Source organism: Periplaneta americana, chromosome 8 (genome assembly GCF_040183065.1).
Source record: "Periplaneta americana isolate PAMFEO1 chromosome 8, P.americana_PAMFEO1_priV1, whole genome shotgun sequence".
NCBI lineage: Eukaryota > Metazoa > Arthropoda > Insecta > Blattodea > Blattidae > Periplaneta > Periplaneta americana.
The window spans coordinates 25,637,326-25,651,783 of record NC_091124.1 but is presented as its reverse complement, the minus strand read 5'-3'; the positions used below and the strand labels follow the sequence as shown (position 1 = coordinate 25,651,783).

Sequence of the window (14,458 nt, the reverse complement as noted above, 5' to 3'; positions counted from 1 at the left end):
ACTTAGAAGATAAAATTAGATTTACTTTAAATGTTATTTTAAGTGATCGTGCTTCATTTAATTTAGGATGCTCCTTGTTAATATTATAATAATATTATTATTTTATTGTTGTTGTTAGTAGTAGCAGTAATAGTATTATTATTAATTGTATTTATTACTGATTGTCAATTTATTATTAATTGCCATTATTGAGTGTAATTATTTACCACTGCCACTGGGTATTTACCCATTTGCAGTGTGAATAAATAAATACATACATACATACATACATACATACATACATACATACATACATACATACACACACACACACACACACACACATGCATGCATGCATGCATGCATGCATACATACATACATACATACATACATACATACATACATACATACATACATACATACATACATACATACCAGTGGCAGCTGATTGACTGAGGCAAGTGAGGCTGGGCCTCAGTCACTTGGCTTAACTGAAATCAAATTTTGTTTTTATGTAATATACTAGTTATTTGAATGAAGCATATATCGCTGTAGAAGCATTTGAAAACTTTGTGATGGAGATAGACCTGTTTTGCAGTAAAATTTGTTCCTGAGGCCAGGATCTCTCGTGCCGGGTCTGACTTGTGATGTATATAGATCTGTTTTGCAGTAAAATTTGTTCATGAGGCCAGCATCGCTCGTGCCGGGTCTGCTTCTGAATTTTCGTGTGTCTTCACGGGCTTTTGAGATTGCGCTTAAAACGTTGCAACTGAGGCACAATTCGTCTGGCCTGGTCAGGTTTCACTCCTCCCAACCATGGGCCGGCCTCAAGGGTAGAGTGGGGTGGGAATAGGGTGACTTGTCTTCCTAAATAGGCCATAAATAACAAACGTTCCAGCTCTTTGGCAGGCAGAGACCCACACTATTCTCTCCTCTTATGTCTTAGTTTATGACTTAAGTGAGGTTGTTGTACTATTGTACTTTGTGTAGTGGATCTGGACCAATGTTGTTATATATTTCGGGAAAATATAAACAGAAACAAATGCCAGAAATAATGCTAGTGTAGTTAATTCATTGTTAGAGTGTCCTTTTTCGAGAAGAAATAATACATACAATATTGAAAGAAAGGAAGTTTTAAATAAAGAGAGAGCCGACCAAGATACCTATGACATCGCTGACAATTTTTCTGAAAGATCTTAAAACGCGAGTTTCTATTTGCATCCTGGTATGAGCAACATAAATGGTTAAGTGGTAATGTGGTGCAAAATAAACTTCTCTGTTGGCCTTGTTTGTTGCTGTCAAAGGAAAAAAATAAAAAGAAAAGAAAGAAAGGGAAATTTCAACACATAATATGGGTTGCTTCATCACATTGAAACAATAACTGAAACTCGCAGCATAACAGCTTATTTGGTGAGTGAAATTATTATTTTTCATTACTAGTAATAATATAATAACAATCATAATTAATATCATAAATACGCGTAAACATTTTCTATCGGTGGCACTTAAACTAGTTGCATCTGGCCTCACCGAGGATTTCGATCACTGGCCGCTACTGATACATACATACATACATACATACATACATACAAAATATATTATTCTTATTCTTTAAAATTCCTTTATTAAAAGGCTGCCAAGACTGACAAACTGTACTAGATATTTATGAACGTGCATAGATATAAATAAGAAACATAATATAATTGTAATAATTAATACTTTCACAGATTGAAATATAAAATATTATGAATGTAAATCAAGTATTCTGCAGATTAAATTATCACTCCTTTTTAAATGCAATCCAGATGTTTCGCGGAATCAATAAATTAAATATGTTGTTCTTTCTCAGTGTACGAATTGAGGAATCAGTATTTTCTAAATTCAAAGCAAATTTTTATAGATGTAGACCTACTTTCGTAGTACAACTCTTACGTTATACTTAACTATGTTCCTCCATTTTTAAGGTGAAATTATCTATTAGATTGATTATAAACAAAGTTAAATTAATAACATTATTAGCATGTATTACAATAAAATATGTCACCTTTCCCAAGTCTCCTTTCTTCTTGAAAGCTTTCAGCAACTCCCAATGTATCTTTTCCCATCTGGCTGTCTTTAAGTTTGGCCTCTGTTGATTCAGTCAGGACATAACAGACATACAAGCCCTTCAGCCATATCCAAGCTGTTGCATCTGGTTGCTGCATTAAATAAGGCATGGCAAACAAGCCATCTTTATCCCTGAGAAATGCGCAACATTGTGCGTAAAATTCATACTACTTATTAACTGGAACCGGACCTACTAGACAACATCATCGTCATTATTTTCAGTGATATTTTCAGTAGGTGTTCATTTCCAAAATAAATTTTATGTTCAACATTAATTAATAGTGAACGATTTAATATGTTGCACCTCATTAAAAACCTGTCTTGATTTCTTTCTTAATACACCAAGAAGAGTGCAGTCAGTTCTTTTCACTAAGAGAAAACTAAGAAGAAACATACGGAACAAATAGAAAAGTTGTGAATTTAAATTAGCACTGGCAGTCTAGAATCTTATTTTCATTATGTGGATATTTGCTACTTTCACCAGAAGAATTTGTAATATATTTCTCTTCTGTATGATGTATTGCATAAAAATAATGCTGAGTTTTAAGGTTTGAGTCAAGAACTGTCTGATATGCTTCGTTTTTAATAATCAAGAATGTTTCCTTAGAAACAGATTTTTCATTCTTCAACGTTTCTTTAGAAACACTTTATAGAGGTAAATAAAAAAAAATGTTAAATTAATTTTTGATACCATAATGTATCAAAACAGGTGCAGTGTTTTTAAATGTGAAGAAAATGTTAAGATTTACAAAATGTGATGTTTTGTAGTCAAGAAATCACTGAAAGTTGTGAAGGAATGGAAAATATTTTCACATGTATTTCTTTCTCTTCAAGACTGGATTAGTTTTTGAAACCAAGCAAACAACTTGAAAACTCATCGTACGTAGATTTTCTATTTAATTATGACAGAATAAGATAGTAGGTCTAATCATGACGAAATGTAGTTTCTAGTAATAATTTATTATTATTAGTTGTAAAATATAGAAAAAAAGAAGAAAAAGGAAGGTGAAACTTTTCTGTATTTGTCTTTAATATCCTGTAATATGTAAAATGGAGGACATACTTTATAAATGTCCCCCAAATATCATCATCACCATGTAGCTTCCAAGGAGTTGGGCCACAGATTGGCCCGTTCCGGTCTCATATTAGAAATCGAGAAGTTTCTTCAGTGGTCTTCCAGGGTTTCTTGTACCCATAGGGTAATTGTTTAGTAATCTAGGATATCTGTTGTGAGAGGCATTCTGTTGACATGTTGTATCCACTTACCGGTATTATTATTATTATTATTATTATTATTATTATTATTATTATTATCTGCGTCCGATTTATTTTCAATATCTGCCGACATGATCATATATCGGAATATTTTCTACGACTCTCCTGGCTCCGCTTGCAAGATCAACGTTTAGTACATTCTCTTTGCCTGCTATATCGAATTATACATGATTCCACACCCAATTACCTTGCCTCTCGGTTTACTCTCCTAGTTTCACATCATAATCGTAATACACGTTCACAGCACAATCTGTTGCTATCAATACCACGTCATCAGACATCTCTGTACTCAAGTTCTTTCTCAATAGCCATGGCCCGCTCATGGAATTCGCTGCCGGTGGAAATCAGGGGTAGTCTTAGTCCTCAGTTGTTTAAAATTAGGTTGTTTAGAAATATTTTAAATGTACAGAATTAGTTTTTAGGTATAATTTTTATTTATTATTATTATTATTATTATTATTATTATTATTATTATTATTTTACAGTCATTACTTTATTTTTCCATTAACACATATCTAGGTAATTGTCATTGTCTCAATGTAACACGTGCTGTGCTGATCATACTAATTCTACTATTCCTTTAGTTGTATGTATTAATTTTTTATGTTTTAGTTAATACTGTATACTGGAATGTATTTCCTGTTTGTGATTATGTATTCAGTCTCTTTTCTTTTTTTTATTGTATATATTTTTTATTATCGTTATTTTAAAGTTAATACTGATTGTGTATATGTATTCAATCTCTATTTTTTACTTAATTATGTTTATTATTATTTTTAAGTTAATATTTGTATACCGGTATGTATTTTTCTATATGTGATTTGATCCTGGTTGAGTGGAAGAGAAGGCCTGATGGCCTTAACTCTGCCAGGGAAAATAAAACTATTAATATTATTATTATTATTATTATTATTATTATTATTATTATTATTATTATGTCTTTTAATAATAATGCTATAAATATAAAATAATAATACTTACTTACTTACTTAATTACTTACTTACTGGCTTTTAAGGAACCCAGAGGTTCATTGCCTTCCTCACATAAGCCCGCCATTGGTCCCTATCCTGAGCAAAATTAATCCATACTCTATCATCATATGCCACCTCCCTCAAACCCATTTTAATATTATCTTCCCATCTACGTCTCGGCCTCCCTAAAGGTCTTTTTCCCTCTGGCCTCCTAACTAATACTCTATATGCATTTCTGGATTCGCCCATACATGCTACATGCCCTGCCCATCTCAGACGTCTGGATTTAATGTTCCTAATTATGTCAGGTGAAGAATACAATGCGTGCAGTTCTGTGTTGTGTAACTTTCTCCATTCTCCTGTAACTTCATCCCATAAAATAATAATAGTAATAATAATAAGAAGAAAAAAATATGTTGGATTGGTTGCTGCCCGAGAGGTTGAAGAGAGAGAGAGACTTAATACTGCATGGATTCATGGAATCAAAACAACAATGAGGGAAAGAAGATTGAGGAAGAACAGGAAGGTTAACGTAGAAGATTGGAGAGAATATTTAAAATTAATTTTCAAAAACTATAGCGTAATATTGGGCACTGGAAGATGTGTACACATTGTTAAACCAGTTTTAGATAGATGGATGATGATTATTATTGTTGTTGTTGTTGTTATTATTATTATTATTATTATTATTATTATTATTATTATTATTATTGTTCCATGTTGAATCTTTCGTACTCTACTTTTAACACTTGAATATAAATAATTGATTAAATGGCGATCTTACTCGTGTTAATTATGTAAGCATGTGCGGCTTACAGCGAAACACACGAAAACAAAAACACACACAAGATCGCATCCTCATTCAGAAAACAGAAATACAACATAGCATACAGAACAGAAAACACACTACAAAGACATCTCAACACACAAACAACACAAACAAATAAATACAACCACACAGGCGTATACAAACTCACATGCAATAGTTGCGACAGTTTCTACATTGGACAGACAGGCAGATCATTCCAAACTCGATACAAAGAACACATTAAAGCAATAACCAGGCGACACAATACATCTACATATGCCGAACACATAACTAATGCTAAATACACATACAATAACATAAATACAGACATGGAAATCCTACACATACAACCCAAAAACCAAAAACTCAACACACTAGACCAATATGAAATATACAGACACACCAAAACACACCCTATTTGACACAACTCTTCATCACACGAACGCACACACACAACAGGCAACGAAGTTGAGATAACGCCGACATCTAGTAGGCTCTGAGGATGGTGTCAAGTAACACCGAAACAGCTGTAAGCCATACATTCTTACATAATTAACACGAGTAAGATCGCCATTTAATCAATAATTATTATTATTATTATTATTATTATTATTATTATTATTATTACTGTTATCATTTTATAAAACTAGAATACTTACTTACTTACAAATGGCTTTTAAGGAACCCGAAGGTTCATTGCCGCCCTCACATAAGCCCGCCAGCGGTCCCTATCCTGTGCAAGATTAATCCAGTCTCTATCATCATACCCCACCTCCCTCAAATCCATTTTAATATTATCCTCCCATCTACGTCTCGGCCTTCCTAAAGGTCTTTTTCCCTCTGGTCTCCCAACTAACACTCTATATGCATTTCTAGATTCGCCCATACGTGCTACATGCCCTGCCCATCTCAAACGTCTGGATTTAATGTTCCTAATTATGTCAGGTGAAGAATACAATGCGTGCAGTTCTGTGTTGTGTAACTTTCTCCATTCTCCTGTAACTTCATCCCGCTTAGCCCCAAATATTTTCCTAAACACCTAAAACTAGAATAATTATTAATTTTCTTTGACATTTTAATGTACTTTTTATATCGCACAGATTTATTTAATTTTTCAGCTTTATGATTATACTAGTATGAATTTCTCTCTTCGACCTTTAGTAATTGCCTTTATTTTTTGCTTTGTAGATGACGAAACAAATATGACTGCAGAAGAGCTTCAAGACATTGAAATTGGTGAGAATGCCAATGTCAGCACAACAAATGATACACATTCCAAAGAAAAGGAGGAAGCACAAGAATCTGAAATGCGCACAAAGGAAAAGAAAAAACATAAAACAGAGAAACCTAAAAAGAAAGCTGCAAACAGTAACAAGTCTTCAAAGAGAATAATGAGAAACTCGATGATGGATACAGATTCGGAAACTGACAACATATCACATCACACGGATGAAAACTTATATTCAGAAGTAAGTACCATGGATATTACCAGTGGAAACAGTAAGACCAAATTGAGAAATGCTGTTGATTCTGATTCCGAAACAGAAGAAATAAGTCTGAGTTCACTTATTCAAAGAAACAGACATTCAAACAAGGATACAAGTGAAAAATATGGTCATTCTAGTGGTGCAAACACACACAAATCCAGAAAAATTGCTTTGGATTCTGATTCCGAAAATGAAGATGATAAATTCACTTCACAAAAGACGAAAAACAAATTAAAGAGGGTTCTAAATGACTCCGATTCTGATAATGAAGACAATACAACATTTGCAGCATCACTTACTGATGACCCTGATACTGATAGCATGAAGAAGAGGCTTTTAGATGATGATGCAGAAGAGCCAACTGAAATGACTAAAAGACGCAGAATTATCATGAGTGATGATGAAGATGACTGATAGGAGCAGAATGGTATATTATGTTGAAGTAAGTATTACTTTATTACGATAATATTGGAGAAACAGTGCGGGATTATCATTAGTGCAATTTAATTGCATTTCTTCAGTGTTTTATTCATATTTTAATAACACATACCTTAACACGGTGTTTCTCAAGTTGTTTTAATCATAGCACACTTTTATTTTAATGTGTATGGGACAGAAATGTTTTATAATAATAATAATAATAATAATAATAATAATAATAATAATAATTTTTATTGTCATTGAATGAAGAACTTCACTATAGACATTGTCAGTGTTACAATCTTGGATATACAAAACATAAAAATTTAATTATTAAAATAATATAGATATTTACAAATTATATAATATAAGATAAAAGTACTATATTTACTAAGTCCACACCTGTGGAGTAATGGTCAGTGCGGCTGGCCGCGAAACCAGGTGGCCCGGGTTCGAATCCCAAGTTACAAGTTACCTGGTTGAGGTTTTTTCCGGGGTTTTCTCTCAACCCAATATGAGCAAATGCTGGGTAACTTTCGGTGCTGGACCTCGGACTCATTTCACCGGCATTATCACCTTCATTTCATTCAGACGCTAAATAACCTAAATGTTGATACAGCGTCGTAAAATAACCCAATTAAAAAAACTATATTTACTAGATAAAAGATAGTTTCAAGTACTAATTGTCATATGTTTAATAATTAATTAAGAAAACTACAACAGAAGTATGCACATAAAATAGTGCAATTTGCTCTGTTCATTATTACATTTAAATTTAAATATTAATTGATTCACCACTAAGTTTCATTCAAAATCTCACTACTAAAAGAACATTAAGAAGCAACAGCCATAACATTTAAAACTACATTATTTAAAAATGTATGTCAATTTCAAAGAACTCATTGATTGAGTAAAGTGGGTTTTTAATTAACTAACTATACAATTTTGTTTTATAACTTTCAACGACTGCCTCCGTGGTCTGTTGGTCAGCATGCTGGCTTCCAGATCAGGAGGTCCCGGGCTCGGCTCTCGGTGAATTTTTCTTGAAGAAGAAGAAGAATTCTCTGGGTGTCTAGAGTTTGGAAATTTGTATGAATGTGAGTGTGATTGTGGGTGTACCAGGTTAATATTAATTAACCAGTCATCACAAATATAAAAATACATCAGGACTGTCGCTGGGCAGCAACCTGAACACATGTTTTAGCGTCACATTGTTGACAAGTAACTCCATCTGTTGGCACAACCATAAAGCATCTAATAGATGCTATAGAGTTACCAAAAACAAAAAAAAAACTTTCAACAGGAAGAAGCTGAATGTTTATAGGGAGGTTATTAAACAATTTGATTCCAATCAACTTATAACATTTTTTTGTCACACTAAGTCTACGAAATGGATAATCTAATAATTGCCTATTTCTCGTTGTATGATTGCGTATCTCACTTCTCTCTCATGTTAAAATCCTGCAAATGTTCTTTCATAAACACTAGAACATCATATATGTACAGATTTATGACGGTCTGAATACCTGTCTATATGAACAGGGGTCTACAGTGTGTTGTACTAGTTAAGCTGTCAGTATTCTAATAACCTTCTTTTGAATTAATAAAATATCTGTAATATCACTAGAATTTTCCCACAAAATAAGTCCATATCTGAATACACTTTGAAAAAAAAAGAAAAATATGCACTTCGGACATATTCAAAACTAACAATGTTCATCAATTTTTTAATAAATAGGTTACAGAAGATAACTTAATGCATACATACCTAATGTGTGATCTCCAGTATAGTTGTCTATCTATGAGGAAACGTAAGAGTTTATAGTTACCTACTGTTCAGTTCTGATGTCTATGTCTCTTGCAAGCAGGAAAGAGATGATTCAGTGGAATGAGGGAGGACAGTAGGAAAGGTGGCACCAGATACACGTGCAGAATACAATTTTATTACTCATGCAGAAATAGTACAGTATATTACGATACAAAGTTGGGAAGTGCTTTTTACAAAATCGAGGAAAAGTTTGAAAAACTTGCTCTGCAAACGTGTATTGTACAACATTTTTTGCACGATCATGTTTTTAAATTTGCAAATATAATATATCGGTATTTTGCATTGAAAATTTAGAGCAATATTATTCCAAATCCTTCGCAAAACTGCAATGTAATGGTACCAGTAACTAAGTAACAATAAGTGCACTGTAATGGGTCTATTTCAGTATAGTTTTATGTTATGAAGAATGGTTTCCCTAGCAACAAGTTTCTGTGTGAGAATTCTAACTTTCAACAGTAGCTGTAATTAGAGCAAAAAACACGATCTTGCAAAAACATTTCTTACCTTAATCAGATTCATCCAAAGGTATTTGGAGCAAATTTCAGGCAAAAATTTTGATATTTGTAGAAGAAGTGGTGACTTTTTAAAATAAAATTTAAATTTACAAAAATGTTAAAGATGCATGTAATTTTGGGCCAAATAAGATGAAACTTTCCATAAAGGTTATTTTTTTATGCACATGATATCGGTACAAAGTTTCAAAGAAAATTCATATTTCACTTCACTGTAAATATTCTTAAATGCACGTAAATTAAAGAAGTGTTTATTTTTATTCCAGGTGGAGCAGTTTACAACGGAATTCTGAATAAAAATTTATGAAGCAACTCCTCTTTTCCTGTAATGTTAAATGTTTTTAAATAGTTTCAAATAAATATTTAAAAAAAATCATGCCTTAATCATTCATTCACAATCAGAAGTATTAAGCCTATAATATAATAATAAAGCCAAGCAGGATGTTAAGACTGCCATCTCATGAGACAATCGGCTAAGTAGCAGTAAGAATGTGAGTCCTACATGCTAGCCGAATTTCCCCTCAAGGAAATACTCCTGGCACTCATTTTTGTTAGAGGCTGAGTAAACTGCTGGCACAGTGCAGCCAAATGGATTAGAAAATTAATAAAATCCATAATCCTATCGGGGATCAAATCCAAAACCTTCCAGCATGCAGCACAATGCCTTAACTGTTATGCTACTCTGTCCTATCATATAATATAATACATCTATGATATTGTAATATTTCCATAAATGTAAAAGCAGAATTTTTAAGAAAAAATTACACTATAGTTCCCCAAAAGCAACGAGAGCTTCTTAAAAACTATAAAAATGTGTGTGTGTGTTACAAATAGCAAGTAGAATGCCGCAAAGACTGATTCTTTACAACTCACAGTTGAAATACAGTATCATTACTAGAACCCAGAAGTTTAGACATTTATTTTGGTTAAAACAGATGAGCAAATTTTCACCAAAATGCATCCTGTGTAACCTAGAAGACTCTTTGATGAATCAAGAACATCTACTAAAATGTCCAGCTTTGGCATCAGATCTTCAGGATTCGGATGCTAAATTATACTGAGAAGTGCTAGAAGTGCCTGGGCAATAGATGCTGCTGCTGAGCAAGTGATACTTAAAATTCAGGAAATAAGCAGACATTTAGGGTGCTATTCATAGACATTTCACTAGCCCGCGCTACGAACATGCTAAACTAGCCCCGGCTATCGACTGGTTACTTGTACGGGATTCATATCATAAATTATCGCTAACACTGGTTTATGAATACGAAAAACATTAGTTCGGTGATCATCCACCGGAAGCCCGCACTAAGAATGTTTATGAATATGGCTCTTAAAAATTACGAAATTAGACTGTAAAATCATTAAAGTAGTAATTTAATATAGGTGACACTTAATACCAATACACCTTTGTATCACACACTTTAGTACTTAGGGCACATTCACACAGTACAGGCCCACACCTGTGGAGTAAGTAACAGTCAGCGCATCTGGCCGCAAAACCAGGTGGCCCGGGTTCGAATCCCAGTTGAGGCAAGTTACCTGGTTGAGGTTTTTTCCAGAGTTTTCCCTCAACCCAATACGAGTAAATGCTATAACTTTCAGTGCTGGATCCCGGATTCATTTCACCGGCATTATCACCTTCATTTCATTCAGACGCTAAATAACCTGAGATCTTGATACAGCATCGTGAAATAACCCAATAAAATAAATAAATTCACACAATACAGTATTTTAACTGTATCGGCTATTTCACCGAATTGGTACAAACTGTAGCTAGTGTTCACACGTCTCAGCTTTTATACCATATTGTGACGTATTCGCCAGCTTAGAAGATGGACGTGAATACGTTTCACCTTATGTACTGGTATTGTCTTTGTCATAGTATCAATAGGAGATACTGACTACATCTTATTGTGAGATAGAAGCATCGTAGGGGATCCTATCACACACTCATGTGCCAATTGAGAAATGAAATGACATTTTAAAATTATTTTCGAATGTCGATGTCTACTTTTGATTACCTGTTAAGAATAGTGGAAGAAGATTTGACAAAACAAAACTATGAGAAGAAATATTAGTCCTGAAGAAAATTTTATCATTGAATAGGTAATAACTGCTTTACTGTGTTAATATATGGTAAATTACCTTACTGACTAGTTTCTACGTGGTGTGCATCATTCTCCAAAGTTTAATCTAGGCTTTAACACAGTAAAGCAGTTATTTACTTATTCAATGATTATACAAGTGTTAAAAGAGTGTATCCAAGAATGAGAAATGTTATTGGCCATCTGCATAGGATTAGTTCTTTTCAGTTTATTTTATTATTATTTCTACTAGAGTTTTCAACAATTCCGTGTTTATTTCATCCATTATTAAGTATTACGCACGTGACTGTAGCAATAACACAAGTGTGTGAAAATGAGCTTTATCAACTGGACAGTAGCCCAGGTTGCTTTGTTCATGTGAACATACAACTTATAACACATGCAACACTGGTAATCTAATCTTTTTTTACCAAATCTCCTCTTTCGATTTGCAATGACAAAACTGGATGTCGTCAGTGACTGATTCGCTGATTTTACCGTACCAGTGCGTGGTTTAGAGCTGTTTCATAAGAACATTCACATACCAGTATAAAATGTATTGCTGCTGTGGTGTATGGTAAAATAATTGATTCAGTAAAATGACCAATTCGGTGTTGTGCGAACCCGCCCCTACTGTTAATATTCTTGGTTAATGCCACAAGATGTCTTTTTTTTTTTCAAGTTCTTAATCAGCCGCATGTGGATGGACTCATTATCAGTACCAGTAACAATAGAAAGTTCGCCTTTCATAACATACTGTAAATTTTATTAGTAACAACAATGTAATTTATTCGTCACAACAATAATTCCTTTCTACAATTCGCCTTAAACGCTCTCGTCAACAATTGGATTTTCACTCAACACCGTATTCGTTATAGCACTCCACTGACGACACTGACAATTTACTTGGACTATTACGAACAACAATGAACTGTTAATCTTAACTAATATTTACAAAGCACTATTTACAAATCAGAACCATCAGTTCTCAATTCACAGTTCTTCTAGCTCAGTCACTAGAGTTCACAGTATCTCGAACCACAGACCTTCAGAGACAGTCCACTGTACTCGAACTCAGGTCCCTCCAACTGCGGTCCACTGCACTCGAACTCAGGTCCTCGGATGCTGACAACAGTTGCGGACGCACACTCGAGTCGAACTCCGGTACACAAGACTGGCTTGCTTGCTCTGGCTTAGTCACTGACTGGCTGATTAATCAACTGAAAAACTGCTGTCGTTCCTTCGCGACCGTAATTTATAACCACAGCGACGTAGCCTCGAAAGTTCGAATTCGCGAGTCTTCCACTTCGACGGATTTCTCGGCCTCTCTAGGCAAGCAGAAGATGCGCGCGCAAACTCCCTCTCCACTCTCTCGCCGCGCGCCGTCCCAAAGTGCTCCGCGCGATCTTTTCTCTTGCGGGACGCTGGTCGTGAGTTCGAATCTCACGTCGCTGTCACAATACAAATGTATGTAAGTCTTTCTAGGTTCCTATCAGCACTCATCACACGTTTATACTTTTCATTAAGAGCCAACCATTTTACTCCCGGTGCTTCCAGTAACTGACAATATCTATAAGCCCTGGGTGACACCAGTGTCTCATCTCTTTTCTCCAACTTCGTAATTGCTTTCCGTAAAGTACCATAATATCCTGCTATAAATGCAAGACCATTGCTGATTTCTTCTTAGCACAAGAGCTTTTTCACCTCTGAAATTGAAGCTGCTTCGTCTTCTGATATAGTCGCTCTGGCTTAGGGCTGCATTTCATTCGCAGTAAGGTAATATATAGGATCGTTTAATAATAATAATAATAATAATAATAATAATAATAATAATAATAACAACGACGCTGTATCTAGTACTGAGGTATTTAACGTCAATGAAATTGGTGCTAGTGAGGTGGATTTGCCATAGATTACCTGACATTTGCCTCATGGTTGGAGAAAACCTCGGAAAAAATCCAACCAGGTAATCAGCTCGAGCGAGAATCGAACCCACGCCCAAGTGCAACTTCAGATCAACAGGCAAACAAGCTACCGGTACTGTGTGAGGGGGAGGGGATAGGAGAGTTATTTACGTGTGTCAGCACAGTTTATTGGTGAATTCCCGAATTCTTGTTACCGGTATTTCATCATTGTTTAGACACGTGTTTCATATACTGTAGCCAATGAGTTAGAGAAGAGTTTATTCCTATACTTGTTTTTTTGAAAGATGGAACATGACAGGAGCGTTGCGGTCGGAAAAACAACTGAATGTCATATAGCGTGGTAGGCCTGTTGCTGTGGTAACAACGGTTGAGTTGCCAAACTTACCGTTCTCACATGGCAAGTGCTTAATAGCTCTCTTGGCGACATTTATTGTGCACACAATGTTAGCATTCGTACGTTTCGTCTTTGATTCTCTGTCGATTTTTGTATTGTTTTCTTACCGTCGCGTCAATTGTCAATGAATGTTTTAACGTCAGCCATCTTAACGTCAATTGATACCTTCCATCAGCTGGCAGCGTGGTAGTCCATATTGGCAACATAGCACTGTAGTTCCAAGTTCGGCCGCTTAACTGTCATGTCCCATCTTTCAAAAAAAAAAACAAGTATAGATCATTGAAGTACTCCTGTGATCTAAGGTTTATTTTAGCTCGTTGACTAGCCATCTCTTCTACCCAGTGGCGCCAAATTATGAAAAATCTTGGGTGAGCCCAAACATTTGAGGCATAAGTTAAAAATAAATAAATGTCGTAAGTAATAATGACAAGACGACAAATTATTGGGTGAGCTTGGGCAGGGCCCAGCTGGCGCCACTGCTTCTATCCATCGCTGTACTGGAAGAAATGGTAGTACGATTATTACGGGGTAATTTCTCTTACTTTCTTTATAGTAAACAATGATTTAATGATTTGATATTCTCAAATTGAGCTATTTCTTTAAAAAAAATCCAAAACAGGGAAATTTTGGTTCAAGAAGGGAAATTCTGTTGGATTGAGAGGGAAAT

The 14,458-nt window shown here is 34.6% G+C and overlaps 1 protein-coding gene across 1 annotated transcript in view; it reads left to right on the top strand.

The window, feature by feature from the left end:
* Positions 1-9,762, top strand: part of timeout (circadian regulator timeout) — a 369,648-nt gene extending 359,886 nt beyond the window's left edge. Inside the window, exons 28-29 of the mRNA XM_069832667.1 lie at positions 6,330-7,070; positions 9,655-9,762. Coding sequence (XP_069688768.1) covers positions 6,330-7,042 — 713 coding nt within the window. The 3' untranslated portion in view covers positions 7,043-7,070; positions 9,655-9,762. The remainder of the gene's footprint in view (positions 1-6,329; positions 7,071-9,654) is intronic.
* Positions 9,763-14,458: the final 4,696 nt, after the last annotated feature.